The sequence below is a fragment of the Solea senegalensis genome, unplaced genomic scaffold (assembly GCF_019176455.1).
Source record: "Solea senegalensis isolate Sse05_10M unplaced genomic scaffold, IFAPA_SoseM_1 scf7180000013955, whole genome shotgun sequence".
NCBI lineage: Eukaryota > Metazoa > Chordata > Actinopteri > Pleuronectiformes > Soleidae > Solea > Solea senegalensis.
Genome location: NW_025320924.1, coordinates 136,377 through 161,716, shown reverse-complemented (window position 1 = coordinate 161,716; position 25,340 = coordinate 136,377). Strand labels below are relative to the sequence as shown.

Below are 25,340 nucleotides of genomic sequence, written 5' to 3'. Positions count from 1 at the left end.
CTTTCCCCGTCGAGCACTGAAGTAGATCAGTAGCTTCTAGAATGCATGGGCTGAAGAAGTATTACTGGAACACAATGTTACTGTTTAGTCATGTCTGGATAATGGGTGTTTATATAACCATTAAGTTGTTAGACTTACATTCTTAGTACCCATTTTAATTAAACTTTGTTAAACATAGTGAACACCTACAACCTTATTTCTGCAGCTTTAGTGAAGACAGAGAAGTTTTATGCAGCACTCATTTTACTCAATCACTTATACAAAGGGTACTTTTGTGAGTACTTAAAATAAAATATAAAACATACAAATATAGCATGACTTTATTATTTATGAAATCTTTTCAGAAACACTAGTCTTTGTAGGACACACCTAGTGATCCTCAAGCCAACAACATGAAGCATGAATGCTCAGCTACACTTTCAAATGAATGTTGCCGGTTGAATATTTGCTCCTCCCCTTTGTTTTTAGGGCAGAGGTTCCTATCAGAGAGAATGCTCTGATATTTAATAAGTCTACCAAAGTCTTTCACCATTCATTCTTTTACAAATATTGTTTGGAAACACAGTAAAAAAAAGAAGAAAAAAAGTTAACATGAAAACCACATGATCATTTCATTAGAGAAAACTGCTCAACTGCAAGTAGTTTGAGCCAAATGTGAGAGAGGCTGACACCTTGTGGCCAAAACTATGAGGAATGTTTCTCTCTATACTGAACTATAGAAATCCAAAGAAAGTTTACAGAAGGCACAAACATTGCCACTAAGACAATCTCACAGACATCAGCTTCTATAATATAAAGTGGATACAAATCAATATTTACAAAAACCTAAAAATCTTGTCTTTTCAACAACTTCAAGAAAAATCCAAAGACCACATCTTTACAGTAGGTAACGGTATCTCTCAGTCATCTTTCAGGCCTCCAAAGACAGCTGTAGGGACACTCTTCTGTTCAAGCTGTACCTCTGTAAAGATCAAGAGGATAAGAGAATTATTTCTTGATAATAATAGATAAACATATCTGTAACATGCTAGTAGTCCCAGTCGACTGGTCGATTTATGAGTCGATACGTTCTGGTTCAACTCAAATTCTGATTGGTTGACTTTTTGCCGTGTTAATTTCATACAATCTATGGTTAATTTGATTTCATGAGGAATGAACCAAGTGCCAATGGGGGTGTTTACAGAGCACCCCTGTTTCACAGGTAACAACGTGTCTTCAGAGAACAGCCCCCTTGTTTTCAGTATTTTGGATTAGCCCAACCCACAAGAGACAGATAGATTCTTGATAGGTCTTGTAGTTTTATTTAATTTTGAGCTTTTCATTTTAGGCTACAATCAGACCTCCTCTAACATCCATGTCAAAGACATCGGTAGTGTTGCAGTATTTTACAAAAATAGATGGGAGGGAAAAAAATCAAATGCAAAGTTTGTCAGCAACAGTTTGCATATCACAGCTGGACTACAAACATGGTATATCATATAAAAACGGTAAGCTAACTTGTCTGCGTTATGTTGCTCCGTCCGTTTTGAGTATATGAACATATTAAAATTGGCATATTTAAATGTTTTAGTCTAATAGACGTTGATTCGTTTTATAACTGCAGGTGCAGGGCTTCAGTCGACCAAGAATTTTTTGGTTGATAGCCCTACATGCTAGGCATGTTCCGTCACTCACCTTCCGGTCCTTGGTCTTTGTTGTCGTCCTCGTCATCATCATCATCATCAATGTCGATCTCATCAGGATTGGCTTGTTTGGAAAGCTGGGCCAACTCACTGCGAGAAGTGTCACTCCTACACAAGCACATAGGGATAATATGGCCAATGTGATCAATTTACTTTGGAAAAAGGCATTCAATTTTGTAAAATGTACAATTTTCCACAGATACAAACCTAACAAACAGAATCTTCTCTTTGGGCTTGGGTTTGTCCCTTTCAGCTTCTGCAGCAAGCTGTTGAGCTTTCTGCTCCAACATCTTCATGTCATCAATTCCCATCTGGCCAGGAGCAAGATCTGACACTGGAAAAAAGTTAGTCAATCAATTTTTGTGAATGTTTAGTGTGCACCGTTAGGATTTGAGGCAAATATATAGCACATGTGGCAACCCCATATACTATTTAGTCCACAAACTATATTCCTGTGCAAGGACACTCACCTGTGCCTGTGGCACTTGATGTGGCCTTCATCATCTGAGAGGTCATAAAGTTGACCTGGGTATTATATGTGGCCTGGACACTGCGTTTGATCCTCAGCATTTCTCTAATGGTGTCCTCATTTCCGTGGCGGATTTCAAATTCTTTCCAGGCTTGCCAGAAATTAGCCGTCACCTAAAAGGTCAAAGAGGAATTATGAAATATCTGAACATCATCGATGGTACATCTGACTGAGAAGGTAATTGATGGAGGTGTCTCACCCTTGGGTCACAGATCTGGGAGCAGTAGGAGTAGATTGCTCTGGCCCGATCAATCTCACCCAGTTTACTCTCCATGTCAGCAAATCGAAGGCACATGTCCCTCGCATGCTCATCAGGAAGGACCTGGTTAATACGGAATTACAATTCATATTTTATTAATTTCAGTGCCGACTAGTATGTTTAAATTTTCCATTAAACTACAACTAAAGAAAATTAGACTATTGTTTACAGTTTAGCACAAAGATCAATATTTTTATACCTCAATAGATTTCTGGTAAATTGCTCTGGTATAGGTGACACCATAAATTTCAGCCGCTCTCTTGATGTAGATATTGAACATGTGATGTCTCTCCACTGTTTCTACTGCCTGTGTCGCTCTTTCATATACAGCCATGGCATGCCTTGCCAATCCATACTCCTCCTCCAATTTGGCATACAACAGGTAAATAGCTAAAAAGAAAAGCATAGTAGAATAAAATATTTGTGGTTAAGAAATGCAAAAGTTGTCGATCTCCTTTTAACAATACTACTTACTCTTGGCAAACTTGGCAGGACAGCCATCCAGGGCTTGTTCGAATAAATCCCTTGCTCTCTCCAGCTTCTTACCACCATAACGATCAATGAACTTGGTGAGGTAAGTGTTCCAGATGTCATACACATTTGGCCACCTGAAGAGAGCGATGCCTCGCTCATATGCCTAAAATGGTTAGCAGAAACATCAAAGAATTGTTAAAATCAGAGCTACACAAACACACTGAAAATGAAGTTTTTTCATTTGTGTGGTAGTATTACCTTGAAGCTTTCCTCAAAGTAGTTGTGCTCCTCAAGAAACATGGCATAATTAATGATGATCTGTGGTGTTGCAATGCGAAGGTCAATAATGCGGTCATAAACTGCTTTTGTAGACTGAGGAGAAAAAGAAGTATAGAAAATTAAAATCAACTATCAACATCAAGCAGAGATGAAGATTTTAGGACCAATATAAAATATATGGTTTTAATATGAACCTCCTACAGTTCAGTGGTTCATGATACTGAAAGTGCACTAGCATATACAGTAGCGATCATACCTGGAATGTGCCAAGACTCTCCTCCAAGTCGGCCAGCATAGACCAGACCTTCAATGACTTGTACACCCTGTTTTGGACTGGCTCAGACGCATCAAAGTACTCTGCTTTCTTAGATGGAATGGCTGTAGCTTTCTATTTTCATTTCAGTCAGGGAAAAAATGAAGTGATTAATACATTTACAAATGTGTCAAAATTTCACTCAAAATTAAAACAACAACAACAACAACAACAACTGAGGACCCCCTTGAAATTAAGATCTCAAGGGTTTTATCCTCCATACACTTTTAAACAACACTTATTGCGTATGAATATGTAGTGTGATGGTCAACTCTAGCAGATACCAGATATTCCGTATGAAAATATGCTCTAAAAACACATGGAGGAAAACAATGGTTAATGTTGTAGTTTCTCTGTCCTGCCACTAGATGTTACTACATAATAAGAGTGCTGCTACTAAATGATTGTATGTATGCATTTGTGTATAGAAGAGTATACACGCGAATACACGTGTGTGAACTACATGTATTCATTGATTTAATTATTTGTTTTTAGACACACTTCTAGTATGCACTTGGTGTTAATCACTATTTCACCAAGCCCTAATAATTCCTGCAGAAACAGGTCTCACCCTTAAAATGCGCAGTGCTTGTTCATAGTTCTCGTGACGAAGCTCTGTTTCTCCATATTCACACCACACTGCAGCAAGGTCATCCACCTGCTTGTAGTTCACCTTGGTGGCCTTCTCGAAGATTGTCCTGGCCTAAGTGACAGTCAGGTAAATATAAGTCATGAAGAATAACATCTGATCTCGAGAGCAAATTGTTTGATTGTTTAAATATCGCGGTGGAAGGTCTTACTTACATCATCCAACTGCTCGTTTTCTTCGTAGAATTTGGCAAAGGAAACCCAGAGAGAGTGAGGCTTCCCTGTGGCCTTCATTGGATCCACAGTCTGCACTGCTTCAGTGTAAGTGTTGATAATCTGTAAAGTAAAGATGGTGTCATTGGGAACTTACTACAAAGAAAAAAGGCTGCATTGTTAATTGAACAAAAACACCATCTGCTGTCACACCACATTTCTAAAAGAAAAATTTTGAGACATCAAATCAAAAGAACTACACCTACTCTGCATGAGATTAGCAAAAAACAGCAGGTGAATCTGAGAGACATTGCTAAAGGTTTGCACCAAGGACAAATAAAAAGTGTATATTTTTTAACCCATAGTGCTCACACGGAAGGAATCTGTGCCCCAGTTGCACTCTTGGTAAATTGCCGGGGAAATGATACACAACTCCTTATATGGACATCCTGAAGATGGGCGTTTATAGGTCACATCTTCAGGCTTCACAAAATGCATTTTTCATCTTATGTGTTGTTGAGTCATGGTTTGTTTTATAACACTTTAAAAAAAACGGGAGTAGCAATAATTCTGCAAAAGTCACAAAATATACTGTTTTTCGTTAAAAGCGAACTTTGAATTGTAACATAATTGCAAATTTCACAAATTGAATGTGATTGTGTTGTGATGTGTTTATATAATTGATGAAAATGAAAAACAAATTACTTAATCAGATTTCCTATAGGTTGTGCTGAATAAAAGATGTATTTAACAGAATTGATTTACTTTATTTACAACTGGATTGTCTCTGTTCTTACAGCATGCAAAAAAAACCAACTCTCACCTGCCGTGGATTACCCTCATACAGTTTTACCCTCTTGTGCCACTCATGTACATTATGGGGGTTCTGCCTCAGTAGTACACTGTTCAAGAGGAGGGGTCGCCGAGCTATCAGCTGCTCAAAGCGGGCCAGTCTGAGCTCCAGGTCTATATCTTCTAGAATGGGCAGTAAAAAGAGCACAGCAGACATGAAACATGAAAGCCATGGCACCTGGTGGATGTATTAATATAAATAAATCAAACACAAACCATCTTCATCCTGCCCAATCTCAGCAGTGGTCTCCATCTTGGCAGCAATCATGCTCTCCTCAAATTGGGCATAGCTATCGAACACTTGTGTGAAATCTCTTACTGTGACCACTGTAAGAATGGCTTCCTCATACACATCACGGGCCTGACAAAGTAAAGTCGCGATCAGTGATTGTAACAGCACACAGGAAATAAATGTAATGAAGCTTAACTTAAAGTGCTTTATGAAATGAAAAAAGTTGAAAACCATGCAGATCAAACACACTTTCTCAAAGTGACCACTCCTGATGTAATAGTCGGCTAAAGAGCACCAAAGTTTTCCAAGTTGGTCTGTAAAGCGAGTGAGGCCTCCTCGGATGATGGCTCCTACATTCAAGGAGGTCACCTTATCAGGGTTCTGGGAGATCAGGTCACAGAGTTCATGCCACAGCTGCCCAAGACCAAGAACAAAAATGTTGGGGAAAAAAAGATTAATTAACTTTCCAGTTCAACATTTACCAAAAAGAATAAAACATCAGGCACATAAGGAGAATAATATCTTACTTGATAGTTGGACTTGCCCTCTTTGGATACAAAGTTTTCATCATTGACAACAGCTGCTAGTCGGACAGCTGCTTCATCCAAACGGCCAACAGATCGTAAGTAGTCAATGTATTCCTCTGCATTCTCTGGAGAAAGCTGTGTGGTACCAAGAGCAGACAGCACATTTTCAACATAATTTCTTCCACAAACAAATATTTACAATTCTAACAACTACAGAGCTAGACATTTAGACAGATAGCGAGATATATTATGATGCTGGGACTTTTCAGTTGATTGTTTTATTCATATTTATTAATATTCTTTAGACTAAAACAACAAAAATCCAGCAGTTCTTTATTCTTTGGAAAATATCAAAATCCCTTCCTCAAGCTCTCAGTAGAATGTTCAAATACAATAACAATGTCATCAGAAATCTCCTCACATATCTGAAAGTGAACTGGCAAAGGAAAATGTTTGTGTACAACTCCACATGCTCTCACCTTGAGATACCTGCGATACACCCGGATGGCAGTTTCGGGTAGGGGCAGGTTTTGGACAAAGCGGAGATAAAGAGGCCAGATGCGTGGATGCTGTGTAACAGGAAGAGCTCTAAGTGCACGGTCAAATGTCCGCCGGCTTCGTGTGATCTTGCACTGAGACACAAGGAACTGGCAGTAATCGAGCCATATTCTAGGCATCTAAATAAAACAAAGACAAATGATTAGGTTCAAGTACAAAGTCAAGAGATCATAGAATAATGTTAGAAACAGATAGAAATTTTTATAGTTAGTGTTACCTTATGCATGAACACCAATGCCCTTTCATGGCAATTATTGACCTCTTCAAAGCCTGGATCAGTGATGCATTTCCCTTTGACTTGTTTCCGCCTCTCTCTCAGATAACTGTACCACAGCTTGTAACTGACAACATGATCAAAATGGTTAGAACAAGGTTGCATCATTTTGGCACAAAATCTTAAACTTGATATGTCAACAAATCTGCAATAACAATGTTCACATTTTAGGTTGTGGCCAATTTTGACAAATGTTTCTATAAAATTACCAAAACACTAATGTGGCTGAAATAAAAAAAAAAATCTAGCTACCTGCTTTGCTGTACATTGTCATTATAGTGAGTGACTAACCTGCCAGGCAGTTCTCTCAGAGCCCGTTCATATATTATGTTCAGGGTGGATTTGGCTCCATTCTGTTTGAATTCAATGTATCGCATCCAGCACTTGACTGAGTATGGGTTCCGAATGATCTCCTCTTCATAGGGTAGATCATCTTCTTCCTAACAGACAGAAATCATACCAAAAAAAACTTAAAAATAGGGCTTAACAATACATGGAAAACATCTACTTTTTCTGAGAGGTATTGCACTTGTAATTAGACTTGATTATTGTGATTCATTTTAAGTGAAGCTTCAATATTTCTGTGATTGATCAGTGGTGAGTGTGTTGTAAAAATTGATGTATTGTTGTTTATATACATTTGATATTCATTTTCAGGCATTCATCCCCTTTCCTCAAGAGGCTTTGGCTTTTGCCAGTCTGCCAGTATAAATAAGAAATTGTTCTTAATGACTTGCCTGGTAAAATAAAGTTTGAAAAAAAATCCATCTATTTGTAATTGACATAAATAAACTAATACGTGATGGAACTTTACAACATGCCATCCTACCAAATATATATAACATGTATAAATAAGGGTGAAAACTTTGAGTTATTTATCATAACTGATGCCATTTAGGTTCAGGTGCATAGGGACTGTCTTAATGTGCAGCCTTTTGAGATTTGAACCGTGTGCTAATGCTAAGGTTAGCGAGTCAACGTAACGTTCCCACAACGTCCCAAGATGCCGATACCTGCCGATAAAAATGTTTCAATCATCTCTAAAATGTAGACGACAGCTCTCACTACAAATCACATTGAGAGTATATGTACCATAACAACGTTAACCGATTAACGAAAGTTAGCTGGCCAATACTCGTTCTTAGCAAACATGTGCTGCTGCTAATAACAATACCTAAGAGAGGATAAGGAGAAGTCGGAACGGTGGAAAACTTACAAACATAACATCGCCTTTTCCGTTTAATGGAGGCATTCTTCGTCTATAGTGGATAAACAATAATAACAATAAGGAGCGGGCTATTCCAGACAGTAGCAAAACTTGAGCTTTAGCTAACACTCTAGCTATGCCAGCGCTGTATCCACTTTACTGCGCATTCGTCAACCGGATGTTGTCAATATCCGTCACAGCGCCGCGGTCTTCTTCCTCTTCGGTGTTTCATGGCAGCTGGCATCCATGTAGTTGCATTACTGCCACCCTCAGGTTCTCTTTCTTCTTACGTTATGGTCATTCACAGCCTGATGTGAGAAAATCTTCCTCCTTCCCTGTGTATTTTCTACACTCTCCAAGATGCTTAATCTGCAGTTGCCCAAAATCTACCTCTCGCTTCTCAAACAGCCAGACAGCTCTCACAGGCCACGGCAATGTGACAAGAGCTCCATTTGTTTTTTGAAAATTATACACGTAATATATGAAAAAAAATGTCAGTGCCAGGGATATACATGTACAAATCAAATAAATAAAACAAAATAAAACAACATGACATGCAATTTTGTTATCTAGATGACTGTGTTTGCAGTCCATCCATTTCTTTTTGTGTATGTGGAATTTCCCTCAATTAACGGAACAAAATAAACAGAGTATCTCTCTCTCTTTCCCATTATCTTCAAAATAAAGAAAAATGTCCTTGTCCTGGATTTCAATCTTTTGTCCAGTACTTCTTTCCATATACAGGTACTATAAGTCCAATTTCTGTGTTCTCCACAAAAGCTGTAGCTTTCCAGTCTGTAGGTAAGAGTTTTGTTAGTGAAGCATTTTAAAGGATGTCTCTCTAACTTCATTAGCGATACAGAATTTAGGTGATAATAGCAAAACCTTCCCTCAACAAATTGTTCTAGCACGAAAACCAGTATGACAAACATGAAGGTGTACAAGTACATGTCTTTTTGAAACCAAGGGCAGATTGCCTTATTGACAATTTTACCTCAATTTTTCTCAATTGCTAAAACACTAAACCCTATTGTCTGATCCAAATGCTCAGTTTGGTTGTGGACAAAGGGTACAACCAAACAGCAGTAGATTCACTGTGTCCACCAATTACCACCAACTAATTCATATACCTTCCACTCGGTGAAAGGTATATGAATTACCTGTGCTACGTGTAAATGCACAAGATTTCTGTTTTTTGTCTTATTGTACAAGTGCTAAACGCACAGGTTTTATGTTTTGCAACATGCATTTAGCCTAAGTGAACAATAAACATTTATTTCTCCAGCTTCATGTCCTGAGCATTGTGTTTTCTATTTTTCTACGTAGTGTTTAGTGACTGTTCAGTAGTGTTTTTAATTTTGATTGACTTGGGGCACGATTTGACAACATAGTTCAGTTTTGAGCACAGATTGAACTGTTTTGAGGTGAAAGTTTGGTTTTGCAAGAAGAGTCGGAGGTTTTGTGAATGTAGCTTGAAAATTGGGTTTGTGTTCACAGTTTAGAGAAAAGGAGAGCAGCTTTCAAGAAATGTGTCTTAGCAATCGAGAAAAACTGTAACATACAAGACCTCTAAGTAAATCTCTCATAATTGAGAGGGTTTCTCTTCAAATACACTTAATGTAAGATGGACCAAACATATTTCTCTAAATCAGTTAGTTATGTGGGATTAAAATTGTGTTTATATATCACTTCCAAGTACATGAAAATGTGTGAAATGTGGATATAGCGTGATAGGTGATGTGGAAATCACTCACTCACTCATTGTTTGCTGCTTTATCTGTAAAAGCACACAGACAGCTACATGTACGTAATTTGAGTCAATCAGAACCACCTAAGATGCAAAGTACGCTAGTCACACACAGATTGTGTCTGTGTGTTTAGACTGTGCATATAAGCACACAGACACACAGGTGCATCCTTCAGATCTCAATGGCGAAGTTAAATGACTCCTATCTGCTGCTGTGATTCTGTCTGTCTCTCCCCTTCATGAGTAAACTTCTGACTGATGCTTCAGCTGAGACTTGAAATAACCAGCATAATGTCTCACGCATATGGTACCTCTCATCTTGAATTTAACATATCAATCATTTGTATCCTAGCAGCACATTGTGTGAAACTGAGTGCACCTGTCTCACTGCTATCAATTTCTGGTTCTTAACTTCAAGAGGAGTGGAGACAAGGGGAAGGGAAAAAAGGAGTGAGAGAGTGAGAGAGAGAGAGATATAGTGAGAGAGAGAGAGAGAGAGAGAGAGAGAGAGAGAGAGAGAGAGAGAGTGAGAGAGTAAGAGAGAGTAAGAATAAGAGTAAGAGAGAGAGAGAGAGAGACAGAGAGTCCACTAAAGAAAGTACAGGTTGCCATGCTGTGACAGTAATAACATCAACAACAAGGCAATCAAAGATGGCAGACTTCCCCCCATTCACGGAACAAGCCCCTGTCGGCCTATATGTGTAACAGACTCTGTGGCGCAAGGGTAGAGTGTCTGAGTCCAGATCAGAAGGTTATGTGTTTGAATCCGTCAGGGTCTAAAGAAGCCTAAAGAAGTCTAAAGTCTTTGTTGCTCATATTGCAAGCAAGTGCAGAAGCACACACAGACAGACAGAGCCACTAAAAACAATGCTGCACTCCCAAAGTAATTAAACAAAAATGACCCCTCTGCCCAGTACGCAAGTGGCAAGCAGGAGTAGTCAGACTTTAGGGTGCCAGCCTCCCAACTGGCAATGCCGTATCCCGTGCTGGGAAGGGGCCAATCCAGGCCAGGCCGGGACCACACGGTGACACCCCGGCCATCCCTTGACCAAAATGATTTAGTCCCACCCCACTCCACAGAGGGGCAGGCCCCCTAGGAGCTCAGACTATTAAAGAACTTGCTGGTTGCTATCCAATAGTTTTACAGACAGTTTGTTTATGTTATATTTCATAATCACGTCACAATAAAACTTAATTCCTCCCATTTCATAAAAGATGCCACAGCAATGCATCATGCATAATGTGTCTTTGTGTTGAATAAAACAATTCAGCATTAATCAGCTAAAGTTATCAAGGCTTGCAGACTGGAAGAAAATGGTGCAAACCAACAATACCATCATCGACTTGTAGGGCAAGGGGAAGGAAGTGGTCCTTGCTATAAATGGAAGGTAATTAGGCACTAAAAATGCACCTCAGTCACTGACTGAAGTTCTGACAGCAGATTGCAATAACCTCCCTTCATCCAGACATGGTACTCTGGTCGGCCAGCACAGAACGATCATCATCATGGTGGAACAGACCACCCCATTGGACAGCTGGGATGGTGCAATTGAGTGGAAAATGCAGAAGTGTGAAGAGCTCATGCTCACAAGCTGGGTGCATAGTTACTACTTCATATTTTAATATGAATGAATGTTCAACCAAATCAAATGCTTTGTAAAAGTTTGCACATTGCAAAACAAAATCATTTCAGGTCAACTGACAGCTGGTATAACTGCCCCAGGCCCATAAAGGTCAAGTGTATTAATCACTAGCTTGCACCAGTTTTCAATGTATTGTTATTATTTTTTTTATTAAAACTGAATAGATCAGCTTGAATGTGAATGTGTATTGAATGTGTATTGTAGAAGACATTTACATGCTGGTATAATTAAACACAGGTACACAGATAATTGTATCTGTGTTAGTAAAGGGAATGGTAGATATACTATGGACAAATACGGTTTAATTCATGTTTACAGTTATAAGGTTAAATGTGATGTGTATAGTCTGTTAATTTTCTGAAACAGTTGTTTGTGTAGGATTAAGTATGTCTTTATTTTTGAACCACTGCCAGCAGTGTCTTGAAATGAGACTTGCATAGTTTGTCAAGGACACTGAGTTTCCATGACAGCAACAATATCTTCAGAATAAAATGCAGCCTGAGGATAAAGATCTTTGAAATCCAAGCAGGACTTAATATAGGTCTTATCTCAGCCTCGATGACAGACACATTTTGAGTCCTTTTAAGGCAAGGTGTCACACTCACTGAACTTTATGGACTCGGCCTTACATTCAATTTTATTAGAGGATCACAAGATGTGCCAGTGTCCTGCAACCATATACCAGTGGTACTTGCGTGCTTCTCCAACACCAAGTTCCATTCCAAGCTAGGGACATGTTTAATTTTCATGGGTAAATACAGACAAGCTCTTGCATCTCAAGAAACTCAGAATCTAAATGTGTATGAGTTCATTAATTATTAGAGCAGAAATTCAAACCTCTCGATAAAACATGTTCAAATATTACTGTTACTGCATGAGTGATATTAGTTGGATGTTATTTCACTTACATTTGTTATATTAATTTCAGCATTCAAAATGTGGACAAGCTGGCAAACTGACACTCAATGCCAGTGTGTTGGAAAGTGTTGGAGAGCTCAAAAAATGAATAGATTAAATAGTTTTTTAAAAAAAAATTATATGTTAAATGAAATGTTAATATGTAGTCATAAAATTGGAATCTCTTCTATTAGCCTGTTCGTTCTTATAAAACTGTTAATATAATTCTTAAAATAAAATTCAAGCTCGCTGGAGTATTTTCACAAAATATTTTTTTTCTTTTTTTCAATTCTATTTTGAGGTTTCTGCAATACTATATCTTGGACAGAAAAAAGCATTCTAAACCAGCAATGTCACAAGATGGATATGACGATGACAGGGATGTTTGACCAAATCTAGAGGCAGACTCCTGCTGACAAGGCAGCTTATGCCTCTATAAATGCAGGAGACTCAGGCTCCTCTGAGAACTGACAGGCATCCCACACAGGTTTGTGCTTTGTGTATGTTCCTTCTAATCTAATGAGCTTTTATTCTATAAAACAATAATGGATTATATGTTTTGAATGTCATATAATCAATTTAATATCAATGATCAAAATGATGCTTTCAAAGACGTTGAAATGTGTATGCTTAATATATAACTGAGTATTATTGGCATGTAATAGTGAATAGTCTTGTTGAGTCATTAGGGGCTGTAAACATGTAAGCAGAGTGACTGTTGTTTCTAGTTGTAGGCACTAGACAAATATGACACATATGACACAGTTGGTCAGTTGACCATCAAAAGAGAAACATTTTGTCCATGTGCAGGACAAAATTATTTAAATTGCAATTCAATCTGCAACATAAAAGTGAACAAAAAAGGAACACAACAGCACACAGAAGTATCAGAAAATGAAAAAACTTGTATTTTTGAAACAGCCTATAATGGTCAAAAAACCCAAATATCTTATTATCAACAACTGACACAAAGACAAATCTCAATCTCTCTTTAAAGGCATTCCTGGACAACATCATATCTGTGCCACACATTTTGGGATAAGCTTCGGTATGTTTGCATTAAAAAGAACGTCCATGGTAGAATGAAAAATACTATCATAAACATTTAACACTACTGTGTCATTGACTAACCCACAGGCTCAACTAAAGTGCCACCATGAGCACCGACGCAGAGTTGGACGAGTATGGCCCGGCGTCCATCTACCTCCGGAAGTCACAAAAGGAGAGAATTGAGGCACAAAACATTCCATTTGATGCCAAAAGTGCCTTCTTTGTGACTGATCCTGCTGAGATGTATGTCAAGGGCAAACTTGTGAAGAAGGAGGGTGGCAAGGCCACAGTGGAAACAGATGGTGGAAAGGTTGGTGTGACCCGTCTATCTGTCTATCCATCTAACCTTGTGTGTGTGTGAGTTTCATTTGAAACTCTGAACTCAAATTTCCTTTTCAGACTGTCACTGTGAAAGAGGATGAAATCGACCCCAGGAACCCTCCAAAGTTTGACAAGATTGAAGACATGGCCATGATGACCCACCTCAATGAGCCTTGCGTGTTGTATAACCTCAAAGAGCGTTATGCATCATGGATGATCTACGTAAGTGTGGATCAAAGTGACTATATCCACTTTATTCCTGTCCCTCATGATACCCTGCATGAACTCCTAGTGCATACTGCCACTGAAGCAGAACTGGCATTTCCGAATAATAATAAACTCAAAGAATTCAATTAATTTTTTTGTGTTACTTAAACACTGTTAGATTAGATTTATTGTGTATTGTGGGATAGCGCCTCTGGAAACAAGGTGAATAAATAAACAAAAACTAATGGTTACTTGGTGGTTTCTTTTCACCACAGCTACTTCCACCAATTGAGTTTAAACTGAAATTACATGGATGTCAAATGGAGTAATAGTGAGTTTTGGACATTGCTCTCTTTTCCAGACCTACTCTGGCCTGTTCTGTGTCGTCGTGAACCCCTACAAGTGGCTTCCAGTGTACGATGCTAGAGTTGTTGTTGCCTACAGAGGCAAGAAGAGGATTGAGGCACCACCCCACATCTTCTCCATCTCCGACAATGCCTATCAGTTCATGCTCACTGGTAATTTATGTTATTTTTGGAGGAGACATGAATTCATCTTACCATGACACACTAAATGAGACAAAGCAGATATGACATGAAATATAAACACTATGATATTGTTCATTTCAGATCGTGAGAACCAGTCTGTCCTTATCACGTGAGTAATACTAAAATAGCAGAATAAGGAAACTTTACAAATAGTAATACAATCATGTGTACATGTGTACAATCAACACAATGCACTCCTCTCTTCTCCAGTGGAGAATCTGGTGCAGGAAAGACTGTCAACACCAAGCGTGTCATCCAGTACTTTGCTATAATTGCAATGACTTCCTCTAAGAAGGAAGCAGATCCTGGCAAAATGAAGGTATGGTTGCTTTGACTAAAAAGGAATGTCCTTCAACCTACTGTGATATTATGCTAAATAATGTATATATAAATGCTTGAGAAATATATACATGTATCTTATTTTTATGAATACATTGTTTTAGGGTTCACTGGAGGATCAAATCGTTGCAGCCAACCCTTTGCTTGAGGCCTATGGTAATGCAAAGACTATCAGGAATGACAACTCCTCTCGTTTTGTGAGTAGAATTACTAAATAGAAAAACTAAATTAATTTGGCCTTCTTGAGCTGCAAATCAAGAATCATAGTAACACATGAATAAATGTTCAGGGTAAATTCATCAGAATTCACTTTGGCACCACTGGCAAGCTGGCCTCTGCAGATATTGAAACTTGTAAGTAATTATATACATTTTGTTTTGTCACTTATGTGTGAATTTTAACTGTTAAATACTAGTAGTTGCATGATGTTATACATGCAATGGTATTCAACAGATCTGCTGGAGAAGTCACGTGTCACCTTCCAGCTGTCTGCTGAGAGGAGTTACCATATCTTCTATCAGCTGATGACTGGCCACAAGCCTGAGTTGTTGGGTATGATAAAACATGAAAATTGTTGTACAATTATTTATATAATTACTCTTTCATGTATTTCTTCATGTAAAAAGACACTACAAACACCATCATGAGAAAATCTCATGAATTTTCTATCTGTTTTTCTAGAGGCACTTCTGATCACCACCAACCCCTATGACTATCCAATGATCAGTCAGGGTGAAATCACTGTCAAGAGTATCGATGACGTGGAGGAGTTCATTGCAACAGATGTAAAAATTCACATTTTATTAATATCTGGATTGTAATCTTGATAAGAAATTAATTAATAAAATTAATGAATACATTTTTTTGCAATGCAGACTGCCATTGACATTTTGGGATTCAATGCAGAGGAAAAGCTGGGCATCTACAAGCTGACTGGTGCTGTGCTGCATCATGGAAGCATGAAATTCAAGCAGAAGCAGCGTGAGGAGCAGGCGGAACCTGATGGCACTGAGGGTAAACTTCATAGTATTTCTCTTCAAACATGTCTGCAATAAATGATACACATTATTCAAAACATGAGCATTCACTGATTTTAAGATTTGTCTTTCCATCAGTGGCTGACAAAATTGCTTACCTCCTGGGCCTGAACTCAGCTGATATGCTGAAAGCTCTGTGTTACCCAAGAGTCAAGGTCGGAAATGAGATGGTGACCAAAGGTCAGACTGTCCCACAGGTACAAAGACAGAGGGAATCTTAGATGTCAATTCATCAATGACAAAACAATAATAAACTGGTTCCTAAAATGTTGCTCTATTTTCAGGTGAATAATTCTACCATGGCTCTGTGCAAGTCTATTTATGAGAAAATGTTCTTGTGGATGGTCATCCGTATCAATGAGATGCTGGACACAAAGCAGTCAAGACAATTCTTCATCGGAGTGTTGGATATCGCCGGATTCGAGATCTTTGATGTGAGTAATATGCATTATTTCAGCTGTTCAACATTTCACAATTTTGCATTGAAACTGATCAACTTCCCATGATAACAGTTCAACAGCTTGGAGCAACTCTGCATCAACTTTACCAATGAGAAACTGCAACAGTTTTTCAACCACCACATGTTTGTCCTGGAGCAAGAGGAGTACAAGAAGGAAGGCATTGAGTGGGAGTTTATTGACTTCGGTATGGACTTGGCTGCCTGCATTGAGCTGATTGAGAAGGTAAGTTGCAACCTCGCCATATACGTTATTTCTTTTGTAAAGTGCAAATGGTTGCTTCCACAGGTTCGTTTTCATGTTACATGAAATGTTGATTTTCCTCAGCCAATGGGCATCTTCTCCATCCTTGAAGAGGAGTGCATGTTCCCCAAGGCCTCTGACACAACTTTCAAGAACAAGCTGCACGATCAGCATCTTGGCAAGACCAAGGCCTTTGAAAAGCCAAAGCCTGGAAAGGGCAAGGCTGAGGCTCACTTCTCCCTGGTTCACTATGCTGGTACAGTGGACTACAACATCACTGGCTGGCTGGACAAGAACAAGGACCCCCTGAACGATTCAGTGGTTCAGCTTTACCAGAAGTCTTCAAACAAACTGCTGGCTCTCCTGTATGCTGCCCATGCTGGAACTGAGGGTAAGAAACTAGTTTGACAAAAGCACAGTGTTTGTACTGCACTATAATGTATGCATTATAGTTCACTTTTTCACTTATTTAACCTTTTTCAGTTTTGGAAGAAATTAAATTTTACAAACATTTTCAGAGGCTGCTGGCAAGAAGGCTGGCAAGAAGAAGGGTGGTTCTTTCCAGACTGTGTCTGCTCTTTTCAGAGTATGTTTGTATATCTTTGGATTACAATCAAAATTATCATAATGAAACAACGCTAACAGACTGTCTTTTGTCACTGATCCACAGGAGAACTTGGGCAAGCTGATGACCAACTTGAGGAGCACTCATCCTCACTTTGTGCGTTGCCTGATTCCCAATGAAACAAAGACCCCAGGTAAGAAGGTCATAGTCTTACATTTTGATATTTTGTGCAAATGAACATGTTAATTTATTAACTTCCAACTCCCAGGTCTTATGGAGAACGCCTTGGTCATCCACCAGCTGAGGTGTAATGGTGTGCTGGAAGGCATCAGAATTTGCAGAAAGGGTTTCCCCAGCAGAATCCTCTATGGTGACTTCAAGCAGAGGTAACACTACTTTTGATTACAAAAAAGTCAAGTCAAGGTATCATGATGATGGAACACAAGAAGACATGCAACAACAAAATCATCACTTTCTCCTGTAGATACAAAGTTCTGAATGCCAGTGTCATCCCCGAGGGACAGTTCATTGATAACAAGAAAGCTTCAGAGAAGCTGCTGGGCTCCATTGATGTGGACCACACTCAGTACAAGTTTGGGCACACAAAGGTACAAGTCTATAAACAATATTCATGGTTGTGCTGGTGTATGTACATTATGTGTAGTAGTATCAATATTTACTGATGAATGTTTCCTTTATTTGGCAACAAGGTGTTCTTTAAAGCGGGTCTGCTGGGTACCCTGGAGGAGATGAGAGATGAGAAACTGGCTACGCTGGTGACCATGACTCAGGCCCTCTGCAGAGGTTATGTCATGAGAAAGGAGTTTGTTAAGATGATGGAGAGGAGGTAAGATTACAGCACAATAAACACCAGTATTCTGTCTAGTTTAAGTGTTCATTCATTAAATGTGTACCAGGTTCTAAAAAAAACTGACATTATGTTATAATTTGATGTACTTTGTAGAGAATCTATCTTCTCCATCCAGTACAACATTCGTTCATTCATGAATGTGAAAAACTGGCCATGGTTGAAACTGTACTTCAAGATCAAGCCTCTTCTGAAGAGTGCTGAGACTGAGAAGGAGCTGCAACAGATGAAAGACAACTATGACAAGATGCAAACAGACCTGGCTACGGCTCTGGCCAAAAAGAAGGAACTGGAGGAGAAAATGGTTTCCCTCCTGCAGGAAAAGAATGACCTACAACTGCAAGTGGCATCTGTAAGTGACATCTAGTATTTATCTAATAGTTGCATCCATATTGTGTATGTGTATTTACAAAAATATAATTTCATACCATACTCAACAAAACAGCACACATTTTATACTTCACACTATTTTATATTCAAAATATCCTTTAGGAAGTTGATAATCTCTCTGATGCTGAAGAAAGGTGTGAAGGGCTCATTAAGAGCAAGATCCAGCTCGAGGCCAAACTCAAAGAGACAACTGAGAGACTGGAGGATGAAGAAGAAATGAATGCAGAACTCACTGCAAAGAAGAGGAAGCTGGAGGATGAGTGCTCTGAGCTGAAGAAGGACATTGATGACTTGGAGCTCACCTTGGCTAAAGTGGAGAAGGAGAAACATGCCACAGAAAACAAGGTTTGGTATTTGAACGGTATTTTACATTATAGTCATACAGAAACATACAGACATTATGACGTTATGCCTTGTGTTCTTTTTATTTATTTAACTTTGTGGAAAATATTTAACTTTCCAAACCATTTTAGGTGAAAAATCTGACAGAGGAAATGGCATCTCAAGATGAGTCCATTGCCAAGTTGAGCAAAGAGAAGAAAGCCCTCCAAGAGGCCCACCAGCAGACTCTGGATGATCTGCAGGCAGAGGAAGACAAAGTCAACACTCTCACCAAGGCCAAGACAAAGCTGGAACAACAAGTGGATGATGTGAGTAAAGTGTTGCTTGCAAAATGTAGTTTTCTCTGCAGAGACATTTACAGTATTGATGTACTAGGTTTTAAAAACCTACAACCAAGCTGTCATCTCTTAGCTTGAAGGATCTCTGGAGCAAGAGAAGAAGCTCCGCATGGACCTTGAGAGATCCAAGAGGAAGCTGGAGGGAGATCTGAAACTGGCTCAAGAATCCGTTATGGATCTGGAGAATGACAAGCAGCAGTCTGATGAGAAAATCAAAAAGTATGTTTTGAATTGTATTCAGTTGTTACTCAAAAGTGACACCCCAAGAACAGTGTGAAAAATGGCAATGAAAGCTGTCTATTTTTAAGGAAAACTTTGACATAAGACAGCTCCTCACAAATAATTTTCCTGATCATTTTAAGATATTCAGTCAGGACAAAAACAATAACACATTTTTTTGTTCTGTGTAATGCAAATGTCATTAAGACATTGCCAGAATTGAAAGAAGACTGACTATTTTCTTCATTGCTCTTACAGGAAGGACTTTGAAATCAGCCAGCTCCTCAGCAAGATTGAGGATGAACAGTCCCTTGGTGCACAGCTTCAGAAGAAGATCAAAGAACTCCAGGTAACAACATTTATTTAGTAAACCCTTACCAAAACTTTACAATTCTGTTATGAAGACTTCATTATACCACTGTCATCAAATGTAGGCTCGTATTGAGGAACTGGAGGAGGAAATTGAGGCTGAAAGGGCTGCAAGAGCAAAGGTTGAGAAGCAGAGAGCTGACCTCTCCAGGGAGCTTGAGGAGATCAGTGAGAGGCTTGAAGAAGCTGGAGGAGCAACAGCTGCTCAGATTGAGATGAACAAGAAGCGAGAGGCTGAGTTCCAGAAGCTGCGTCGTGACCTTGAAGAAGCAACCCTGCAGCATGAATCCACTGCAGCAGCTCTTCGTAAGAAACAGGCGGACAGTGTTGCTGAGTTGGGAGAGCAGATCGACAACCTCCAGCGTGTCAAGCAGAAGCTGGAGAAGGAGAAGAGCGAGTACAAGATGGAGATCGATGACCTCACCAGCAACATGGAGGCTGTTGCCAAAGCTAAGGTGAATCTTTCAGATTTATGCAACCATTAGGTTGCATAAATAGGCGGGGTACACCCTGGACAGTTCGCCAGTCCATCGCAGGGCCACACACAACTAGAGACAAACAACTATTCACTCTCACACTCACTCCTACGGTCAATTTAGAGTGTCCAATTTACCTAATCCCCACATTGCATGTTTTTGGACTGTGGGAGGAAGCCGGAGAACCCGGAGAGAACCCACGCACACACGGGGAGAACATGCAAACTCCATGCAGAAAGGCCCTTGTTCCAACCGGGGCTCGAACCCGGGTCTTCTCGCTGCAAGAGTGCTAACCACGACATCACCGTGTGACCCCCAGTTGATTTAATTATACTAATTATAAAAACTATGGGCTTTAAATATATTTAGATAATTATGGCAGTTTGGTATAGATACGACCAAGGGTAGTGATATGACAAAACCAATGAAAATCAATAAATGTTTGTTCTACATATATTGTTAACAGGGCAATTTGGAGAAAGTGTGCAGGACTCTTGAGGACCAGCTGAGTGAGCTCAAAGCTAAAAATGATGAGAATGTTCGCCAGCTGAATGACATTAATGCACACAAAGCCAGACTGCAGACAGAGAATGGTAAGTCACTCTTGTTATTATTATTATTGTTATTGTTGTTATCTTTGTCATTATGAAAGTGACTTATGGTCATATTATTCCTAAGGTGAGTTTTCACGTCAGCTTGAGGAGAAGGAAGCTCTTGTTTCCCAGCTGACCAGGGGCAAGCAGGCCTTCACCCAGCAGATTGAGGAGCTCAAGAGGCACATTGAGGAGGAAATTAAGGTATTTCAATAACTGTTCTCCTCATACAATACATAACAAATACGAAAATGATGAAACAAACATCTTGTGGAAGTTATCAAGAAATGGCTCTGCTGCTACTCTGAACAAGTTACATCAACATGTTTCAACACAATGTTCAACAGGCCAAGAATGCTCTGGCCCACGCTGTTCAGTCTGCCCGCCATGACTGCGATCTGCTCAGAGAGCAGTATGAGGAAGAGCAGGAGGCCAAAGCTGAGCTGCAGAGGGGAATGTCCAAGGCCAACAGTGAGGTGGCTCAGTGGAGAACCAAATATGAGACTGATGCTATCCAACGCACTGAGGAACTGGAGGAGGCCAAGTAAGTTTCTATTTTCTCAGAGACTACATTTGTTATCCTTTTAATTGTGGACTTTTAACCATTCAAAAATGCTTCATCATGACAGGAAAAAGCTTGCCCAGCGTCTGCAGGATGCTGAGGAATCAGTTGAAGCTGTTAACTCCAAGTGTGCCTCCCTGGAGAAGACCAAGCAGAGGCTGCAGGGTGAGGTTGAGGACCTCATGATTGATGTGGAGAGAGCTAATTCTCTGGCTGCCAACCTTGACAAGAAGCAGCGGAACTTTGATAAGGTGCACCCTCCACAGAGAGCATTGTGTCAGTGTTTATTCAAATAAACAAGTGAATGAATTTGAATTATATATGTCCTATACTTACCTGCATTATTTTAGGTCCTTGCAGAGTGGAAACAAAAGTATGAAGAAAGCCAGGCAGAATTGGAAGGAGCCCAGAAAGAGGCTCGCTCTCTCAGCACTGAGCTGTTCAAGATGAAGAACTCTTATGAGGAGACTCTGGATCATCTGGAGACTATGAAGAGAGAGAACAAGAACTTACAGCGTATGTTAATCTCACTAATTAAAAATGCAACTTATTCTCTGAATAAAAAATAACAACATTAACTAATTCCCTTACAGTCCAGCTTCTCTAGATCCCTTTCAACTGAATTTTTGTTTTAATTGTTCTATAGAGGAGATTTCAGACCTGACTGAACAGCTTGGCGAGACTGGAAAGAGCATCCATGAGCTGGAGAAAGCCAAGAAGACAGTGGAGACTGAGAAGTCTGAGATTCAGTCAGCACTGGAGGAGGCTGAGGTATCACAGTTTAAAACTAAAGACATTACAAATATATTTCCTTTGAGAAATGAATACTTTAAATCAACACAGGTATATATCATTACTCATATCAAGCAATGTTTATTAATGTAATTGTATAAAATCACTTAAAGGGCACCCTGGAGCATGAGGAGGCCAAGATTCTCCGTGTTCAGCTTGAGCTCAACCAGGTCAAAGGTGAAGTTGACAGGAAGCTGGCAGAGAAGGATGAGGAGATGGAGCAGATCAAGAGGAACAGCCAGAGGGTGATTGACTCCATGCAGACCACTCTCGATGCTGAGGTCAGGAGCAGGAATGATGCCCTGAGAGTCAAGAAGAAGATGGAGGGAGACCTTAATGAAATGGAGATTCAGCTGAGTCATGCCAACAGGCAGGCTTCTGAAGCCCAGAAACAACTGAGGAACGTCCAGGGACAGCTTAAGGTCAGCTTTTTGTGAGGGCTTGATTGCTTGAGTAAATAAAGGCAACTGAAAGGAAAGTTAATTGATTATTTTTATTGTCATCATCAGGATGCCCAACTGCACCTTGACGACGCTCTTAGAGGACAGGAGGACATGAAGGAACAGGTTGCCATGGTGGAGCGCAGAAATGGTCTGATGCTGGCTGAGATTGAGGAACTGAGAGTAGCTCTTGAGCAGACAGAGAGAGGTCGCAAAGTGGCTGAGCAGGAGCTGGTTGATGCTAGTGAACGTGTCGGCCTGCTGCACTCTCAGGTTAGTTGACACTCAGTAAAAAGAAAGTAGTTTAGGAAATCATTATATTTTATTAAACATGTTTTTTCTCAAACATCCAGAACACCAGTCTTCTGAACACTAAGAAGAAGCTGGAGTCTGACCTGGTCCAGGTTCAGGGTGAAGTAGATGATACTGTTCAGGAAGCAAGGAATGCTGAGGAGAAGGCCAAAAAGGCTATCACTGATGTAAGTGTACATCTGGAGTAACAGCTGACTCTCATGTGCTTTTTTCCCCCAAAGGAAAATGGAATAACAGGACAAATATTGTTTCAGGCTGCCATGATGGCTGAGGAGTTGAAGAAGGAGCAGGACACAAGTTCTCACCTGGAGAGGATGAAGAAGAACTTGGAGGTTACAGTCAAGGACCTGCAGCATCGTCTGGATGAGGCTGAGAACCTCGCCATGAAGGGTGGCAAGAAGCAGCTCCAGAAACTCGAGTCCAGGGTATGAACTGCACACAAAATGAAAATAAACACTTTTGGAGGCACTTCACACTTTTCACTTTGTGAAATACAATCTACTTTTACCTTTTGTATATAGTACTGATGTATTCTTAATGATATTTCTCAGGTGCGTGAGCTTGAGGCAGAAGTTGAAGGCGAGCAGCGACGTGGAGCTGATGCTGTTAAAGGAGTTCGCAAGTATGAGAGGAGGGTGAAGGAGCTGACATACCAGGTAATTCCCACCAAAACTACAATTTTATTCCTTTAAATTTATTTTCCTGATCATTTGTCGATTAATCCTTTACTTGTACAGACTGAGGAGGACAGGAAGAATGTGACCAGACTTCAGGACCTTGTGGACAAGCTGCAACTCAAAGTGAAGGCTTACAAGAGACAGTCTGAAGAAGCTGTAAGTACACCTATGAAATGTCACATCACAATTAACCTGTATTATGACAATTGTCCTTTCAACAAGTCAGTATAACCCCAATTCCTTCACAGGAGGAACAAGCCAATACCCATCTCTCCAGACTGAGGAAGGTCCAGCATGAGATGGAAGAGTCTCAGGAACGTGCTGACATTGCTGAGTCCCAGGTCAACAAGCTGAGAGCCAAGAGTCGTGAACATGGAAAGGTATTTCATGGGATCATATTTTTTCAACATTGGCATGAAACGTAGGTCTGTTATACATAGTTTGATGTATCACAATATTGATTGTTAAGACATTAGAAGTCAGTAAAATACACATGTATAATTCCAGATTAAAAGTATGTAACTTACTGAGTAGCTTAATGCCTGACATTGAATATATGTATTTGCTAACTGATTCCCTCTCTTCTTTATAGTCTGATTCTGCTGAGTAAGAGTCATCATCCTATTGAGGCCATTCATCGGAGTTCATAAAATATGAACTTGTGGTTGGGGGCTTTTTATTTCATCAATAAAAATAATAATTGTTTCGGATTTTGGTCTGTTACTTTCCAATGATTTATATGTGAGAGTGAAAATGAAGCTGAAGGTATGAAGTAGATCCTTGTATTATAGCACAATTCACTGACATATTTTATAGTGTATTATACCATAATAGACCATGATACCTTATGCAGTTTTACAGTCATTTTTCGCCATATTTTAACAACCACTTGAAAGTAGATTGGAATAATATGAATCACAGTCTGCTTAGTACTTGAAAATACCCAGGCCTATTCTGCATCCATGCAATGCTTCCTTTGGAATGTCACAAGCCACAAATAGAGATAGGGTTCCAGGTCATGCAAATCTGTGCTTGATATCTCTTGGAAGAAATTGAAGCTCGACAAGGAATCTTGGAACAGAACATAGTTTTGACTCAAGTTTTTGATGACTCGCTCTTTTAGCCATGTGGGCGTTGCATTCAGGAATACTTGGATTTTGCATAATTTCTTTTTTTTGAAGAGAATAGTGATGATTTCATGTCAAGAAGCAAAGGGAATCCCAAACCATATGGATACATGATGAACATATACAATTCTTAAGTCTAAATAATAGGCCTTCAGGTTGTCTAGCCTCAAATCTAAAAAAAAAATTACAATAATATAATAATGTAATACATATATTAAGTTGACTATAAGTTAAGTTGACCAAGTTAACCACTTGGATTTACATTTGTAAGAAGGCTTGCTGTGGTCTGCCACGGTAAATAAAAAAAGTCCCCAATGGACATAAACACTCAAGATATATTGGAACACTGATTCATGCTTCTTTAACTGGTGTCACCTCCTATCAAATGTAGCAAGAGCAGATTGCCTTATGTGGAACTTATTTTTAACAACTTGCCAAATGAATTAAATGCTAGCACCCACCCACAAACATCCAAGGCTGCATTAAATAGAATAAATATTAAAAGCAAATAAAATCTTTGAGATGTATAACACCACAGACAGTCTGTCTTTTAGAGCATTTTATAGTCATAAGTAAATATTCATATTACTTCCTTCAACATCACAGCCACAAAATGAACGACACAACCATGACCAAAATGAGAGTCTACTGCTGAATGGACACTCTTATGAAAATGAGACAAGCTTCTGCATGATCCAGTTGGTTTCCAGCAGAGATGAGTGTGCGTTCTGTGATCATGGCATTTCATTTGATGCGTTGGTAAAGTTTATGAGTTGCTGAATATAACTGGTTT

General features: G+C 39.4%; 2 protein-coding genes across 2 annotated transcripts; one reads left to right on the top strand and one right to left on the bottom strand.

Annotated features, from left to right (window-relative positions):
* Positions 1 to 225: 225 nt before the first annotated feature.
* On the bottom strand, positions 226 to 8,156 carry xab2 (XPA binding protein 2). The gene is made up of 19 exons (XM_044015874.1): positions 7,997 to 8,156; positions 7,072 to 7,220; positions 6,724 to 6,847; positions 6,428 to 6,625; positions 5,949 to 6,083; positions 5,671 to 5,835; positions 5,406 to 5,550; positions 5,161 to 5,312; positions 4,341 to 4,460; positions 4,108 to 4,239; positions 3,480 to 3,611; positions 3,203 to 3,316; positions 2,945 to 3,107; positions 2,670 to 2,860; positions 2,411 to 2,533; positions 2,153 to 2,324; positions 1,890 to 2,016; positions 1,675 to 1,790; positions 226 to 961 (listed from the first exon to the last, which is right to left on the bottom strand). The coding sequence occupies exons 1-19, from the start codon at positions 8,030 to 8,032 to the stop codon at positions 900 to 902; spliced, it is 2,556 nt and encodes an 851-aa protein (XP_043871809.1). The 5' UTR covers positions 8,033 to 8,156; the 3' UTR covers positions 226 to 899.
* A 4,587-nt stretch (positions 8,157 to 12,743) lies between these two features.
* Positions 12,744 to 24,130, top strand: LOC122760710 (myosin heavy chain, fast skeletal muscle). Its single transcript, XM_044015867.1, has 41 exons — positions 12,744 to 12,761; positions 13,272 to 13,322; positions 13,412 to 13,634; positions 13,724 to 13,867; positions 14,214 to 14,370; positions 14,482 to 14,509; positions 14,611 to 14,719; positions 14,844 to 14,936; positions 15,029 to 15,092; positions 15,193 to 15,291; positions 15,421 to 15,524; positions 15,615 to 15,753; positions 15,855 to 15,973; positions 16,061 to 16,210; positions 16,289 to 16,459; positions 16,562 to 16,868; positions 16,996 to 17,063; positions 17,148 to 17,235; positions 17,311 to 17,428; positions 17,527 to 17,650; positions 17,753 to 17,889; positions 18,007 to 18,262; positions 18,403 to 18,645; positions 18,774 to 18,950; positions 19,054 to 19,199; positions 19,458 to 19,548; positions 19,634 to 20,023; positions 20,511 to 20,637; positions 20,723 to 20,841; positions 20,985 to 21,181; positions 21,267 to 21,450; positions 21,550 to 21,715; positions 21,846 to 21,970; positions 22,105 to 22,413; positions 22,501 to 22,704; positions 22,785 to 22,910; positions 22,998 to 23,168; positions 23,295 to 23,399; positions 23,481 to 23,576; positions 23,669 to 23,800; positions 24,013 to 24,130. Exons 3-41 carry the CDS (start codon positions 13,431 to 13,433, stop codon positions 24,028 to 24,030), a joined length of 5,805 nt encoding a protein of 1,934 aa, XP_043871802.1. The 5' UTR covers positions 12,744 to 12,761; positions 13,272 to 13,322; positions 13,412 to 13,430; the 3' UTR covers positions 24,031 to 24,130.
* Positions 24,131 to 25,340: the final 1,210 nt, after the last annotated feature.